The 17,569-nt window shown below is 43.3% G+C and overlaps 1 protein-coding gene across 4 annotated transcripts; it reads right to left on the bottom strand.

Annotated features, from left to right (window-relative positions):
• Window positions 1-945: 945 nt before the first annotated feature.
• Window positions 946-17,396, bottom strand: ilf3b (interleukin enhancer binding factor 3b). Of its 4 annotated transcripts, none has more exons than XM_083931593.1 (18): window positions 17,344-17,396; window positions 15,938-16,033; window positions 14,871-15,094; window positions 13,998-14,172; window positions 13,756-13,903; window positions 12,272-12,363; window positions 11,073-11,168; window positions 10,275-10,386; window positions 10,089-10,186; window positions 9,899-10,010; window positions 9,648-9,761; window positions 9,189-9,394; window positions 8,879-9,055; window positions 8,490-8,771; window positions 5,823-5,955; window positions 5,669-5,716; window positions 3,273-3,689; window positions 946-1,921 (listed from the first exon to the last, which is right to left on the bottom strand). In XM_083931593.1, the coding sequence occupies exons 2-18, from the start codon at window positions 15,938-15,940 to the stop codon at window positions 1,764-1,766; spliced, it is 2,595 nt and encodes an 864-aa protein (XP_083787719.1). In that variant the 5' UTR covers window positions 15,941-16,033; window positions 17,344-17,396; the 3' UTR covers window positions 946-1,763. The 4 variants fall into 4 exon arrangements, with proteins under 4 accessions (XP_083787719.1, XP_083787721.1, XP_083787720.1 ...); XM_083931595.1 differs by having other exon boundaries at window positions 8,490-8,756; XM_083931594.1 differs by lacking the exon at window positions 17,344-17,396 and adding an exon at window positions 17,052-17,111.
• Window positions 17,397-17,569: the final 173 nt, after the last annotated feature.

Raw genomic sequence — 17,569 nt, 5'->3', positions numbered from 1 at the left:
TATTATTAAGTCTGGGACTCTGGGTCAAATGTAAGAGATATGACTGTGACATCTTCTGTATGGTTTTAGAATAAGCTTCCAGTGTTTTTTAGTATTCTTAATCCGGGCTTGTTTTTGTAGTGCCCTGTTAGTCTCATTTCACAAACATGTATTTTTTGGTGTTGGAGAACAGAATGATTTGAGTTTGAGTTTTCAGATGTACAGGATGCTTCTAATCGTCCCATTAGCAAAAGGTTTGATTCATAAATGCAGATTTACAGGTAGAAGCCTAATTTCATTTTTTCACAATGCTGTAAAAAATCCTATAGACTGTAAATGTTTAGTCTTTGGTGAGATATAGTGTGTATATAAATGTATATAGATCAAATATGGTAGGGATGACAGGGAGTCATCTGCATAAAGTAGTAGCTTATGTTCTTCATCTCCTCCCTTGAGACCTCTAATAGCAGGGTGTGTCCAAATAGGAACCGCATATATCTTTATAAAGAATTATGAACTGTAAAAGACTGAATTAACACCCCTGGCGGGCCCCTGTAGAGGTTAAAAAGTGGTGATCAGAAAGATTTTCATCATTTATCATCCTTAGAAACAAAATATATTTAATAGTTCATGTTACAGTTTGTAATAACTCATTAAACATGATTGTGTTGTGAGATGAGTCATTACTAATGGATTGATAGTTATAAGCAATTCATAAGAACGTTAAAGAAGTTTTCAGTTTCCAGGTTGTGAAAAACCTTGTTGGTCAAGTAACTAATGAAGTCAACCAGGTCATAAGGTAATGGAAAGGCATTCATGTCCCACTTTATATACTATGATACTTAATGGTTAAAATGCTAATAAAGACCTCTATTCAAAATAAAAATCATTTATTAATACAAACACACTTTGTTATACATTAAAGAAAACAAATCCCACCCAATGGAAAAGCTACATTGAGCAGAGACGTAGATTTAACATCAGAATGTAAGTGTCCTTTCCAGTAATCTCAAAAACCATTTATTAAAATAACATCACATTAGGTAAATTACAAAAAAAAGAAGCCGAAATTACAAGCAATTCAGAAAAGAACACACTATTCGGGTCTATTAGATTATTACAAAAATTACATCAACCTTTGAAGTTCAAAGAAACACTCTGCTCCTAAACTGATTTGGATATGAATTACTCACCGGGTAACTTGAATAACAAACATTTGTTTTCTCACTTGTCTCCACAGTTAATGAAGAACTGAAGTAACAGAGGACCAACTCTATTTTAAAATTTTCCTCAAGTATATAAAGGTGAGTAATTCATACACAAAGGATCATTTTGAGGGTGAAATATTCCTTTAACTAAAAGATTTCACGAGTTTCACATGAGGAAAAAAAGGCTGTCACCACAACTCTTTCTAAGAAAGGAAACAAAGTCAGAGCTAATGAGGGAGCCATTTGTAGATTCAGCCTTCCTATTTAGTGATGAGAATAAGGACTGGTAGCATAGATAAAATAAAATAAGAATAAGAATAACCTAAAAACACAAGACTAAACACTGACCAGACCACTGAAACAGACCACTAAATTCAGCTGCGACTTACGAAGTCCAGACATCTCACTTTGTGTCCACATGTGTTACATATAAACCCAAAAGCACATAAGGAGCGAACATGGAAAAGGCAGCGAGCACAGGCAAGCCGTTAATCACTTTCTTTGGAGAAGGCTTGAGACACTGATGCAAGGTGCTTGGTGCCGACGATCCAGAGAGGGAGAGACTTTAGAGAGAGTTTATCTGTACTGGTAATTCATGCTGCCGTCTCCCCTGCCATAGCCCACTGGGTTCTGGTACTGAGAGTGGTTGGTGCCAAAGCCCTGGTTGTTGCCGCTTCCTCCTCCTGCTGCTGCTGCTCCTCCCTGTGAGTTGTAATTGGACTGGCTGTTGAAACCTACAAGGAAAGTTTATGATAGTGAATCCATTTTCCAAAAAGCACAGACATAACAATTACCGTCAATGTTGTGTTCTTATAAAGCTGAAAACCATGATAAAAAATGATTTGGCCACTTGTGGAGAGCAGAAACGAGCACTGGAACCCAGCATTGACATAGCAAGCTAAAGAGACGTTATGCCAAGATGAGTGAAGACGGAATCATTGTCGTAACAAAGAATACAAACATGAGAAGGATCTTGTTAAAACAGGAAACTGAGCAAGTATTTTTGTCCTGGTGGCAGTAGCGATATCTAATCTCTTTTAGACATTTATTCCGTACGTTATTTGAAATGATGCGCTGTACTTCTCTTCAATCACCGGCCACTTTATTAGGTGCACCTGTCCAACTGCTCGTTAACGCAAATTTCTAATCAGCCAATCACATGGAAGCATCTCACTGCATTTAGGCATGTAGACATGGTGAAGAGGATGTGCTGCTGTTCAAAGCAGCATCAGAACGGGGAAGAAAGGTGATTGAAGTGACTTTGAACGTGGCGTGGTTGTTGGTGCCAGACGGGCTGCTCTGAGTATTTCACAAACTGCTGATCTACTGGGATTTTCACGCACAACCATCTCTAGGGTTTACAGAGAATGCTCCGGAAAAGAGCAAAGATCCAGTGAGCGGCAGTTCTGTGGGGGCACACGCCTTGTTTTAGCCTGAGGTCAGAGGAGAATGGCCACACTGGTTGGAGCTGATAGAAAGGCAACAGGAACTCAAATCTCCACTGGTTCCAACCTCTGTGAACACACAACACCACCTACTTTCTACAGAGAGGGAACAGCAGCAGAAGACCACACTGACACTTTATTAAGCACCGGGTGTGCCTAATGTAGGGGGAGTGTATATTTAGCCTCACTGTCACTTAGCACAGTGCTGGGACCTGGGATACACATACACACGTTACTCCTAAATCAGCAAGTTAGGGCCTACTCTGAGCCTTAAGATGTTTTGTGAATATGGCCCCTGAATGGCAATAAAGAACCTTGGATTAAAAAAAAAAAAAGCATAAAAAAAACCCAATAACACAAAAAACAGCCGTTTCTACAAAGATAGTGTCTTTTCTTTACGCATTGAATGGATTTGTTATTTTAACACGATGGAAGTTACCTCATTTTTGTTTTAACGAGAAAAGTTTGTTTTACGGGTTACATTTGTCTGGTATAACGTGAAATGGATCTCCTCTTAACAAAAACCTGTAAATACTTCCTCATAGGCACAGCAATACGTTGGTACGTTGGTAAAGAAAACACAAGATCAAATTCTGTCTCAAAATGGTCCCATCTTGACACTTCCATAAAAAGTCCTCACCTTCATAATTGTAGTCTTGGCTGGGTCCAGCACCCCCCGTCACCTGGCTTGGATAGGCAGTGCTGTACGAGTATCCACTGGCCCCCCCCTGGTTCTGGTTGAAACTCTTCTTTCCCTGCCCATAGCCCTGGCCATACTGGTTATAGGAGCCCTGCCCTTGGGGGCTGCTGGACTGGTACCCCCCTGCAGATCCACTATTCACCCCTGGGGGACCTGGAAAGGGTGCCTTCCCTCCCTTGTGCATGGGGGGTTTCTTTTTGGGGGTTTTGGCAGAAGTGGCAGTGAAGGCTCCATCATTCTGGTAGTATGAACCATAGGAGCCCTGAGCTGATCCTGGTGCTGTGCTGGCTGGAGGGCCACTTAACGGGCTGGTTGATGCCCCGGCTCCTCCATTTGTGCCCCCATTGTTGTAGTAATCTGAGAAATAACAGCATGGCACAATCTTAAAACCGGCATAACGTGACAGACTTTGACAGCTACTGCTTACATATAGGGTCTGTAAACACATTTTTGCCATGTACTCAGAAATTAATTCAGACCTTGGAGTAACACAGTAATGAATGGTTATGTCACATTTATTTAAAAAAAACCCAAACACATATAAAACAGCTGGAGTAAGAAGTCTTCCCTTCCCAAACATTCCTCAGTTTTAATGGAGACCAGGAGGTGACATGGACAGTTTTTTTTTAAAGCGCATGCCTGATTTAAGCTTCCCGGCAGATTTTCAGTCTTTTTTAATGCACGTCTATTCTGGCTGTTATGGTACTGGTGCTTGGAGCTCATGTTACGGAAGCCATTTCTCCCATTATATTATAGATTAAACAAGTGTTGTTGCACATGTGGCGTCAGAGAACGCTGCACACTTAGAGATACTTTACCCATTTTAATCCAGGTCTGTGTCGTGGCTATGTGTGCGCCGGGTTCAGAGAAGCGGTGTTCCTCTGGGACTTCCGCCACAGAGGCAGGCCAAACACCATTCATCCAAGCACTATGCCCACATTGCCATGACACAAACCTGGATTAAAATGAGTAAAGTATCTCTTTAAAAAGAAAAAAAACACACACACACGCTTTATAAAACCTTCTTGTCCATGTCACCCCAGGGGCTCCGTAGTTTTCCAAATTCAGCTATAGTCTGTGTGCAAACGTAGTGCCAACAGCCTCAGTTCATCGATGCCTAATGCGGTTACAGACAGGATCCTGCAACAACCTAACACAGCCGTGTAAGACCATCATGCATTCAGTGAAACAGCAGATTTTACGGAGACAACGTGTCCGTTTTCAGAAGCAAAACAGAAATTAAACAGCTCAATCATGACTGGAAGTGACAGAAAGGTATTAGAATGAATAAAAAAAAAAAACAATTCATGTTAAGATTTTCTCAGTATTCTCATCCAGGTAAACTTTATATAGACGGAGAGAGAACAGGCTGTTGCATTCTTGACGGTGTGTTGTCCAGCTCCCGCAGGCCTTCACTTAATCATGGTACAGAGAAACAGAAACAGAGCCCTGTCCCCGGTCCGACACATGGAGACAATCAACAATAAACCAGCCCTGCAGTTTGGGGAGGTCCAGGTGTTCGGGTACATCCACAGAAGGTGACTTATGGCTACATGCATGCAGTGGCAGATCGTCTCCCCCGGGTGTCACATGACAAGTGGATTGGCAAGACAGGGCACAGGGGTTGTTGTCACTTTATTCCCAGGGTTGCGGACTTGATGGTGAAGGGAGTTTGTGATGCTGCTGGAACACTACTGAGAATTCTGTCCGTGTTTTTATCCTCTCTACAAGACTGTTTTTGATTTTTATAAGACTGGGGAAGATCTATGTCGCAAACTCGTGGTAGCCATAGCAGTCTGAGACAAAGTCACCTAAAGAGTGAGACAGGGCAGAGAAAGGAAAAAATATCAAAATTAGATTTGTTTATTTGGATTTTTTATTTCTGCCAAGGGGCAGTTGAATGACTCAGATTGTGTTCAAACTGAGTTGTTGGGGCTTTTTTTGTGTTTTTTTTTTTTAGATTTCTCTGCTCCTGTCACGCTCAGGTAGGTCAGTCCTCAGAACAGGCTGCCAGAGGGCAGAAAAGTGGCTCTCATAAGAGGGGACTTGTCAAAAAACAGATTCAATCCTGTGGCTTAAAGCAGAGAAATGTAAAATCACTGAACTGCGAACATCCCAACATGTTTTATCATGATATGGTCTTGTTTGTTCTGGAGTGAAATCCTTTTCTATAAAAGGCTACATTCCCTAACAGTTAATAGTTGTTTTTTTTCAGTCCTGCACCAGGAAGTAACAACATCCATTTCTTACATGGTAAATGAAAGCCTAACTGCAGCCCAGACAAAGAGTACATCTCCAGTCAAACCAGAATTATAGTGAAAGAAATGAATACTCACTGTATCCGGAGTTAGCATTGTTCCCGTAACCGTATGTTCCGAAGCCACCTGGCAGAGAGAAACCATTTAATATGCTGATCTCACACCGTGTCATTCATCTAAATACTTTATTTTTACCAGTACACACTGCCTGCTAGTGTAAATGCGTTTTTACCTCCTTGGCCGTAGCCTCCTCCATTATTGAAGCCCCTGCCCCTTCCACGTCCTCGTCCTCTCCCTCTGCCGCCCCTGGGCGAAGCAGCATCTCCGACTCCAGAGGCTCCCATCATGCCAAAGCCTGGAGTGTGCTGGAGGGGAGAGAGACCTTTGATTTATCAACATTAACAGCAATGCTCCTCCCTGAGGACGGTCATTTTTATCTGTAAAGCCTGGCACACTAAATTATTATCACAAAACTATATCCTTAACTCTAGTGATCATTGAACATTTTGAAGATAAAAAGGTTTTCTTATTTTTGTTTGCATCATATTTGTTACATTTAGCATTTATTGTCATTTATTTATCTGCCCAATATTATTTTTTTAGCAATATACAGTGGAGATCAAAATTAGTATGAGAAGACAAGTATGAATCCTTGATTTATTCTGAAATTATTTTTTGTATTGTTCAGAATTTGATAGAATATCCTCTGTGGCTATATCACTGCTGTACTAACAGGTTTTTAAATAACCAAGGCACTTCAACAAAAACATTTATTTAGTTAAAAAAACAGTGAACAAAATATATTATATTAATAATTAGAGAGCACTTTCAGATACCTCCCACTTTTTGGTGTTAATCTGGCACCTTTACATTACATTTCATTTAGCTGACGCTTTTGTGCAAAGTGACTTCCAGTAAGTACTTTTAACAATTAGAGTACAAACCAGAAGAGTAAGTTATTAATTAAGTGTAGTAGCTTCAAATAAGCTGATCTATAGAGGGCTACATATACAGTAACTGCTTTTTGTTTTTTGTTTTTTAGAATCATCTTCATAGCCAAGGTGCAGTCCAAAGAGATGCGCTTTTAGCCTGCAGCAGAAGTGTAAGAAGTGTCAACAAGTGTCATCAAGTGTGTAGACTTTCTATTGTCCGAATGTTGACGGGGGAGCTTGTTCCACCATTTAGGAGCCAGGACAGCAAACAGTTGTGACTTCCAGTTGCTTTTGACTTAAATTTCTTTGGGGATAATGATGACCTAGACAAATGAGAACATTCACAGGCTTGTTGTGACTTATTTGAGTGACTCTGTGTTCCTCTCAGTGAGGGAGTGGCAAGCTGATTTGCCGATGCAGAGTGGAGAGGGTGGGCTGGGGTGTACGGTTAATCATGTCCTGGATGTAAGCTGGGGCTGATCCGTTAGTAGCACGATAAGCAAGTGCTAGTGTCTTGAAACGGATGCGAGCAGCTACAGGAAGCCAGTGAAGGTCTTTCCATTCCCACACCAACTATCACCCGTGAGTAGACTCAAAATCGGAGACACTCGGTGGAAACGCCATGAAATACAGCTGAGTCAGCGCAACGCAATGTTTTGGGAAGGATCCTACACAGTTTTATAAATGAGGCCCCAGGTTCATTTGCAATCAGCTGCAATTTTCATGCAGGACAATGTCCCCTGTCACACTGAAAAACAGGTGAAGCAGTTGCCTGAAGCTAAGAATATTGAAACAACAAAATGGCCAGCCCAGAGTCCAGATCTAAACCCCATAGAGAATCTCTGGAAAATCTTTGGCAACAAAGTAATGCCTATGAAACCCACTTCAGTCAGTGAACTGTGGAAGAGACTGAGTCAGAATGGACAAAGATCAAACCAGAGCAGTGTGAGAAACTAGTGATGTCCTGTGGGTGCAGATGTGCTGAAGTCATTCAAAGCTGTGGCCTCTACACTTCCTGTTCATTTTTGAATCATATAGCACCAAGAAAACATTGTTTAAAGGAGCCAAAAGCAAAATCATTTCACCACTAGGTTTGCTGTTGAGCACTGCCTGTAGTCCAAAACCAAGTGCTCCATTAGCCACACCTCCATCTGCACTCCACCAAACCCCACCCCCCATCACACCCACTCCACTCGTCTAGCGAGCGAGTATGCGAATATCTACAAAGAGCAAAACATCACCATTTTAATAAAAATGTATCTTTATGCCACTAACTTAGTGTCTAACCATTAGCAACGGTATCTGTTTGCCGCAAATAGCGTTAGCAAACAGTTTAGTAACGTAACTTATTGGCAATATGACAGCAGCTATTGGCTTTCCTGCAACTACAATCTACCGGTAAATTAGCCGCTAATAGCTAGTAGCCACTGCCACTACTCACTGGCTGTCACGTTTTATATGGAGGGAGGGAGGAGGTGCTTCACATGAACGCGCGGTCGGCCTGGCTTGTAAATATTGGGCTGGAGATCAACACAGAGTGGATGAGTGACGTCATCCTTTACTCCAGTTGAAATTACACCTCTCCTTCTTCACGTAGGGTTTTTTTATTCCTTCAGTCTACAAATGATGCATTTTATTGCTCCTTTAAAGTTTCCCTTCTGACAAAGTGGTTTCTGTTTTGATCACTGTTTCTTTCACTAAATAAAGGTTTTTGTTTTAGCGCCTTGGTTATTTAAAAAGAACATGCTAGTACAGTAGTGGTATACAGTATAGACACAGCTGATACTCTATCAAATTATGAACAATAACATTATTTCAGAATCAATCAAGAGTTTATACTATACTTTCACTGTATTTTATTTATCATTTTTAAATGACATTCTTTCAACTAACTAAGAACATCACCCTAACTCTGATGTCAGCCTGGAATAAAAATCCACCTTTATTCTGTTTTACTTGGTGCTTACCATGGGTGGACCTTTTTTCTTCTTAGCAGCCTCAGCCATAGAGCCCTCAGGGAAGAGACGCTCCAAAGCCGCCAGGGCAGCATAAGCCTTGGCCACCTTCTTATTGGATCCCGTCCCCTGAAACTTCTGACCGTCAACCTCCACCTCCATGACAAATCGTTTGTCGTGGCTGCCTCCCGTCTCTGAGATGAGCTCATACTTCAGGCCGCGGCGCTTCTCATTCAGCTCCATCACAGGGTTTTTGCCATGTTTAGTGAGAATTGGTCCCTGTTGGCGAGCAGTCTGACAGTCAAGAGACATGGTCAGTACAAATAGTGCACCCCCCCCTAAAAAAAGCCCATCTTAATGCACAATCATCACTCGCTGACACACGGAGAGGAGCTTTGTACCTCTGCAGCCTCAGCTGTCTCTGCATTAGCTGCTCCTGTGGCAGTAGTGGTAGTGGTTTCAATGGGCGTTACAACGGGCTTCAATTCTTCCACAGTGACGGCCACTTCTGCGTCCTCTGGTTTGACCGTCTCAGTCTTGAGTTCTACTCCTGTGGGCAGGCCCAGGTCCTGGAGGACCTGCAATCGTCCACACAGATTCATTGTGGTTTAAAAACGGAGGAATTGCAAAATAAAAAACTAAATTACAGGGAGAAACAGTAAGGCCATATATCAAAATGTATAATTTACTTAAGATGTTTGCTGTGCTCACCTTTACAGCTACGTGCAGCTTGGCAGTGCGTTTGGATGGACCGGAAGCCTCAAAGGACTTGCCGTCCACTTCTACAGCCATAGTGAAGACTGGAACATGAACCGGGCCGGTCTGAGAAATCAGTTTGTACTGGAGACCTGGCTTCAGCTGATTGAGCCTCATCAGAGCGTTCATAGCCTGAGGAGGCTCCGCCTTCTCTTCTGGAGCTGGTTTAAGGGCAGGACATACAGTAAGAATCATATCTAACACATTCTGTTTTTCATTGTCAACCAGCGACAAAAGCTATTCAATTCACAATTATGTATTCTTAATTAGATTAGAAAAAAAATATATTTCTGTAAGTCCACTAAATTAAAGACTAATCCTTTAAATCACATTTTTTTTTAACCATATAGGCCATTGTATGATAACCTGTATTTTGTGTCAGATTCAACAAACAGACAATAAAAGAGCATTTACATTTCTTCTGAAGCTTCTTCTTCTTCTTATTTGGACTCTTGTCGTCAATTCCCTCCTCTTCTTCAATGGGCCTTTTCATTGGTGGGGCGTACGCCGTACTGGGTGGGATTTGCACTGCATCACACAAGCACAAAATTAGACCATAAGAACGGGCAAGGCAACTAACTGCACTGCATCTATACCATCCATCTAAAAGAATAACCAACAGTATCTACTGTGGCTGTTTGGATCTCATAGGTAAGCTGGTTTACCTGTGTAATCAATAGGAGTGTCACTACGAGGTTTCTTGGGCATCTTTGAAGGAAGGGGATCCATTCCAAGCACTTTGTGAAGCTGTCCGAAAGCTGACAGTCTTAAGGCATGCTGAAGATACAAGACACTGTGTGAATTACACATTTATGGAACTGTGACCATTTACACAAACACATGTTTCTTACTCACTTGTGCACTTGCTGTGATGTCTTCTCTCTGCTGTTGGTCCAAGTGACCGATAGCATCTGTGGCCTCTTTCTCACATGGATCAGAGATTCCAGCACAATCTACAACCAAAGGATGACATTGCTGAACATTCAAAGGCAAAATTAAAAGTTAAAAATGACCTTTGGGTAAGACACTGCTCACTCATACCTGCCATGAGGATTCCTGAAGCCAGACACTCTAAAACTCTCCGCAGAGCTTCTCCTGCCCCCATGGGCCGGTTTCCTGTGCCAATGGCTTTCTCACAGATCAGCTCCAGCGGCTACAAAGCAGGAGAGAGGGGGAGATTCTTTTTTGGATGCCATTTTTGAACTCCGCCACCAACACAGAGAATTTAGGTCTCTGCGTTAGACAGGAACTGTGCGGTGGGGTCTTTTTTTGGTATCCAGGCAAACAACGTTTTCTCAAAGGAAGTGTAAACGTCAATAAAAGTCAGCTCTGGAGTTTTAAGCATTTACCTCAGTCTTAAGAAAATTAACTCCTACATGAAACTAAGGGCACACTCACTGTCCGTCTGTACCATGCCCCCTGCTTTAGGGTACTTGTCCCCCATCACACCAACGTGAACCTTTCACCGTCATTGTTTTAAATGTCCGCGCATGGTCCCTCCTTCTTTTTTCTACGTCCCAACAGGCGCACATAAAATGATGCCAGAACCGCCATAGGCCTGGTGTTCGTACACGTGCACATGCTCATGCTCGTACATGTGCAAATGTGCTTTACAAAAGCCCACCTCTCCTAAACGGCAAGCATACCGCTCCTATGCGCGGTACGGTTGCACTCACACTGGTCAAACTAACTAGACTTTACCTGTGAAAGTCCTGGGGCATGGTACGGAAGGACAGTGTGAGTGCGCCCTTAAGCATCTACCTCAGTCTTGAGAAAATGAACTCCTACATATAACTAAGACTTTGGTAATGAGGCTGTAAAGAGGAGGCTTTCACTTACCCAGCCTCGAAGCGGGGCCCATGTGGGGACACGAGCGCAGAGGTCCCTTAGGATCCGGATGACAATGACACAGGAGCGTAGCCCGTTAGCTCTGGCCTGGGGACACAAGCAGGAAGGGGGGGCACGAGGAGGACATGCAGCCTTAGTCAAAGAGGAAGACTATGTGAAGCATAAAGCAACATAAACATCTAAATAAATGAAAGTAAATAAGAATGAAGCCACACAGACTATAACAGCTCAGCTTTGTCATTAAGAAAATGTCTGGAAATATTGGATGACAGAATAATGTTTGAATATTCATTCACACTCATGGCTGTAAGTCAATAGCCAATGTGACTGATGGTGTAGTTATCACAAAAACATTTGGGTTGTGCTGAAAAACATGCTTATTTAGGTTCAGGAAGTGTAAATGAAGCCACCTCAAACTTAATACCAGCTGAACGTGAGAAGCGAGGGGACTTTTTTAAAAAGGGTGTGTTTATGTGTGCCATCATTATAAGGGCTGATGATTAAGTCGGTGACAGTCGAGAAAGAAAACTACTCGAGGTGCAATATTCCTGTTGGTTTTGTGGCACACACAGTGACAGAAAAGCCAGAGCGCAGGAAAAGTTGAGGCCACATACTCTACGAAAGCTGCAAAGATGGAGCACTGATTAATATAGTGTGAAAGATGATACACGTCACAAAGCTATAATGAGCGATCATCAACCTGGTTCACTACAAAAAAAAACAGTATTTTTCAAAACTACAGAATGGGGCAGCAGTGCTCTGCAAGTAGCTTGCATAAATGTGAAATTAACAACAACAACTCACACCAACACTGACATTATAGAAATATTGCACCTGGATACATGGTGTATTAGTCCCACATCTGTTAAGCTGATTGAGTTAAGCAGCTGTGAGGGAGACTAAGGAACTGGAGGACTAAAGCAGCAATTAACGTCTTTTAAAAAATAGCACTGCAGTAGAACCTGTTAAGTGAGCAAAGCATCTCTACAACAGTGTAATGACAAAGGTTTCCTAAGAAACAAACATCCAGATAATCAAGTTTTACTACAGGAAATACACTCAAAAGAGTAAATAAAATAAAAAATAAAAAAACACACATCCAACGCCCAAATAAAAGACAAAAGAACAAACAGCATAAAACCAAACTCAAAACTACTTCTGTTTTAGACAAATAAAGACAAGATCCAAACCTGGAACCACTTAGCGTGGCGGAGAGACGCCAAGGCAGTTAGGCATTTCTGCCTGTCCAGAACATCCGGGGGATCGTTGACTGAAAGCGATTCTATTGGCAGGTGGAATAAGAAGACAAGGTACAGTTTGACCAAGGGGAGTTCTGTCAGCCGGCCAGGGGGAACACAGGCAGCCTTCCCAAACCACAGGCAGGAGGGGGAAGGGGAGGGGGACCCCTCCACTGCAGAACCACTAGAACGCTCTCAACCTCCCAGTTAATAAAGTTTTGCACGGCCCAGCATGGCACACAATGATTGGACTTAAAACCCACCAGAACGGCAGGACTGTGAAGTGGGCAATAAACTGACCTTAGTATGAATAAAAATCATTGTAAAAGTCCCGTCATAAAAGAAATTGCATTTATTAAGGGATAATTAAATTGCATAAAAATGGGAGGTTGTGTATCCATGGTTACTACAACTTAAATAGATGCTTCAGTGCCTAAAAAGGTCTGCTTTTCTTTTCTGGCGTTTACAGGAGGTAGAGCCCCTCCCCTTTGCCCCTATTCTGGGTACACTGCACTTTGCCCCTTCCGAGACAGAGAGCGGCCAGTTGGTCAAAGGTCCAGCGTCCCTAAAAAATTGACAAACTAGAAGGCTTGACAGAGAGAATCAGAATTGGAACCACAGGCAGAAGTTATCAGATGCACAAAAAGTGAGTATCAAAACAAGTCCACACTGCAGCAAAACTGATGGCTTAAAAAACAGACCCAAACTGTGCATCACTGTTAGCATGGGGCTACAGATAAGATCAAGGTTCAACACCTGTTAAAACTGAGATCCTCGCTCTCAACAAGAAGGTCGGCTTTGTTCTCCAACTACAATCAAGGATCATGGTTATGTAGACATTTCATGATGCCTTTGTCTATCACTACCCAACAACTCAGGCCGACCCCCTGAAATTTGAATGTGGATGGACATTCGTGCAGAATCCAAGTGTCCCTTGTCGTTGTCTGTAACCCCGAGCATTCCCTGTTAACGAACACCAGAGACAGTCCATAGCCCACTGTTGGGTCTAACAACCAAAGACAGTTTCACCACGTTTTGCTACTCATTTTTGCTGCAATGCAAACTGTTCATCATCAATGATAAAACACATGCAAACAAAGTGGTCTCTCTTTTTGGTTAAATTCTCAGTAAGCCTTCATTTCTTTGGTGACCTTGATCATTATGGGGGAAGAGAAAGCCATGTCTTCAGCAGTCAATAAACTACCTGCCCTATACTGTATATTGGGCCATCAAAAATGTACAATTACATTACATGGAACTATGAGAGACTCTAGAGAGCTATAAGCATAGCACAGTTCCATTATGTGGCATTCTTGTCCCCTAGCTCCATTGAAGGCCCAATAAACAATATCTATCTAGCCTCGTTGCCATCCTGGCCTCCCTGCTGGAGGAGGGGCGGCACTAAAAAACACTGAGGTCCTTGGGTAGGAGCTTACCTCCAGAAGCAGCCTTCTCTATCTCCTCACGGACCAAAGGGGATGTCAGGTGAATGGTAAGAGTGAGAGGGGGCTCCTTTGTGCTCTTGATGACAATACTGGCCTCGCGGATGTGCTGGGTCACCACATACTTGTCTTCTGTGATTGTCTGTGAAGGAGCAACATGTCAAAGACACGACAGAGGCAGCAGTATATCTGGTTATGTTGCATGGTGCATTCGATTATCTCAGCCATGTTCTCACCTTGAGCTGCGCAACAAGGTTTTCAGACACTTTCTTCAGCAGATTGATGGTAGGCTTTTCCTTACAGAGGAGCACCAGCTCCAGGTCAAGATCTCCTTTCAGAAGCAGGCCCTTGGCAACCAGGCCCACCCTCATTACACCACGCAGAGAGCGGGTGGCCTGATCTCTGGGCTCACTACCAAAAGACACAGCAGATACATGGCAGAAGCACAAGAAAGACAAAAATAAACAATGGTTAGAGAGGAGGAATTGAAACATTTCTCTGACAAACATTCTAACAACTGAACATTTAGGGCGGACTCACACTGTCCTCCCGGACCGAGACCCGGACTTTAGGGTACTTGTCCCCCCTCCCTCTCCCCCCCGCGCCCCAGCCCCGTTTGTACTCACACTACCTGGGCCACGGCCAATGCTTCTTGCTGTCCATACGCCATCACGCCGTAACACGTCACACGCATTGATCGCGTGTGTGTGGCTTTGTTTACAAATCTTTCCATAGACCTCGGAGTTTTTGTGCGTCTTGTCGACTGTTTTTGAACCTTTCACCGCCATTGTTGTTGTAGTTAAATGTCCGCGCATGGTCCGTCCCTCTATTTACATGTCCGAACAGGCGGACATAACGCTACTGCTGTAGGGCTCGTGCTCGTGCTCGTGCACGTGCGCACGCTCGTGCTCGTACATGTGCAAACGGCTCCGCTAAAGCCCACCTATTTCAAGCGGGCCGTGGCGGCCCAGCTGGCCCCAGTTGAGCGCGGAGCGGGTGCGCTCACACTACTTAAAGGTACTAGACTTTAGCTGAAAAACCGGTTTTGGCCGCGGCCAAAAGCACAGTGTGATCACGCTCTAAGAATGACGCCCCTGACATCTTCTCACCTTTCCTTATCAGTGTCTGCGCTATCAGAGTCAGATTTGGAGGTTCCCTTCTCCTGCTTATCCAGCCAGTCAGAGACGGCCTTGAGGGCCCGCTCTGTGTGAGATACCATGTTCTGTACACTTTCCAGTTCCTCCTGGGTTGGGTAGATGACAGAATGTTTGGCCATGACATGGCGGTCATCGTTCATGAAGACGCGCATGGAGCGGTGGCGCATTGGGGGAGGCTAGGAGGGAGAAGACGCAAGATGAATAAATAAGAAATACCAGAGATTCAGAGGTTCATGCAGTGACCTGGTTAGCAAACACATGTTATCGTGGAAAAGAACGAACAGGTTATTCACCAAAACAAACCCCAAATGGTAACATTGTGGTCTGAGTGTATGACAGAAACATCCAGGAGGGATGTCAATAACTCTGCAAATCCTTGACATCTACTTTTTATTAATGCATAAACATCTCACTGTCATTACTATCTATACAACAGAGCTATGTCTCACAAAGCAGGGTTACAGAGTAACTGGGTAACTGGACAGAATGAAACCCACAGCAGCCCTTTCATCTTCAGTCCATGTTGCAGATTTGTAAATGTTCCTAGTTTTAATCAGAACCATTATTCAACTAACATTATCTTGCTTTATGGGACATGCTCTTGGTCAATTTGAAAAAGCACTTAACAAGATTAAAAAAGGACCTAATATCTGTCACTGCTTGTCTTTGATTCATTAAAAAAAAGTGGAATGACAAGGCCTCATGTCTATGCCAGGCTTCTAACAGCAGTGATTACACAAGCCTAGAGTATACAGAGGCAGCCAAAGCCAATTTAGAGGGGAGCAGTGATGTGGAAGTTACAGCATGTGTTCCTAAAGCCCCAGGCAGGCTGCAGTAAACAGACACCAGTCCTGTGACTTACATTCGATGCGACACATTTATTTGTCCCATTGCTGTGATGTTTCACAAAAAGGCCAGTGTGCCTTGTGATTTAGCTTCCAGCCTTTCAGACTAGAAGCACATAGCACAAAGATTCAGAACTACAAATAATACAATAAAACCCCAAAGAAAACCATTACCATTGTAGTTCTAGAGAGCGTTGTGGCTCCTATATCCAGTGAATAACAGTGTTAAAAGGGGTCTTCCTGGCAGCAGATGACAATGTAGCAGTCCGTCTGTACAGGGGGGAAAACATGCACAAGTAAAGCAGAATTCAAAAAGGGAACTTCTGCAACCAACAAAAGGAAGAGTATGAGGCACATGCATTTGATTTAAAAACATTCCTGTTGACATTATTCCAAAGGGCAATGACACTAAGCAGAGTAGAAACACTTTACTGGAGACTCTCTTATCTAGCAGTGAAATACGGTTGTTACCAACTGTAGCAACAGAGGAGCATTGATGGCACAGAAACACATGCAACAGGGATTAACATAACCCTACTGTACCAGGCAGAAAAGCTGTTCATTGTAATACATATTTAAGCAGACAGGCTACTTTGTGTGCACAGAGATATTTCTAGAAGGCAAAAGTATGATCTTCAAATTAATTATATTTTAACCAAACTTAGTGAAACGGACAAATAAGGGCACTGCTCCTAAAAATGATTGAGCTCTGAGTAGAGGTCAACCCAAGTCCTTCATGGGTGACTGGCTGGTCATCTGTGGTGCCAGATGATGTGTGAGAGACGACAACAACCAAATGATGTGATCAGGGCGACACAGTGGGGTTAAGTTGGCAGGCATCTCATTCATCGGTTCACATAGTGCTCAAATGCTCTAGTGCAAGGACGTTATGTAGCATTACAGGGGTGATTTAGCTTCTAGATGCAGTAAAGGTAAATTAGGTGAAGCTATAATGAGCAGACATAGCGCCCCTATTTTTTGTTTTAGTTTCAGTCAACACGTTACTGACGTGTGGCACCAACACCTACAGGTTACTGTTACCGCGATAAACACGCATAGACACACAATCTTTATGTCAGGAGGAAGAGAGAAGAGGATACCCCGCAGCTCCATCAGTGGAATTTAAAAACAGACGCCATTTTACTTCGGTGCAGAGCCTGAAGCTAGCTAACGTTAGCCATCAACCCCCACAAATAAACGTATCACACGTCGATAACAGCCGACATGCTCGCCGAACCATACAAACACAAAAACATCCCATCTATATCAAGTTTGTCAACCGAGTTACTTGATTTTAGTGGCAAGACTCGACGGGAGATTGTTGTGGTATTGGTCTGTTGTCTATCAGACACCAAAATGGTCGAGACGAGACCGGGACCCCAGTGATGCTCAGACTCAGTTAGCACTTAGCAGGTTAGCCTAGCCTAACAAAGCCAAGTGGGTCCAGTCCTGAGGTGCACACGAACAAAACAACCTAGAACACACTAGCGAGCATCGTTGGGTCTCTTAGAGTTCAACGAACACCTAACGCCTCATCTGGTGTATGTTGAGGGCTGAAATGATGTATTTTTCTCGCTCACCGTGGTCTCGTTGCTGCTAATGGACGGGCGCTGCACGTTAGCTCCCGGTTTGGGCAGCAAAAGTGTAAATGGGAACGCCCACGATCTGAAAAACGAGTATGCCCATTGGACATAAATGACACGTGACTGCACGTTAGCCAATTGTAAAAGCGAGGCTTCAAAACCAGGGGCGTGGCTCTGAATAGATAGCGCTGAAATGTCTACCTTCAACAGCTGGCTGTTTCAT

The sequence above is a fragment of the Echiichthys vipera genome (genome assembly GCF_963691815.1).
Source record: "Echiichthys vipera genome assembly, chromosome: 17".
Classification (NCBI taxonomy): domain Eukaryota; kingdom Metazoa; phylum Chordata; class Actinopteri; order Perciformes; family Trachinidae; genus Echiichthys; species Echiichthys vipera.
This window is presented reverse-complemented; position numbering and strand designations above follow the sequence as displayed.

Coding starts and splice junctions, on each gene's coding strand:
- ilf3b (XM_083931593.1), bottom strand. Junction 14,173..14,870: donor GCAGACACTGATAAGGAAAG/GTGAGAAGATGT, acceptor GTCTTTTGGTAG/TGAGCCCAGAGATCAGGCCA. Junction 5,717..5,822: donor AGGAGGCTACGGCCAAGGAG/GTAAAAACGCAT, acceptor TCTCTCTGCCAG/GTGGCTTCGGAACATACGGT.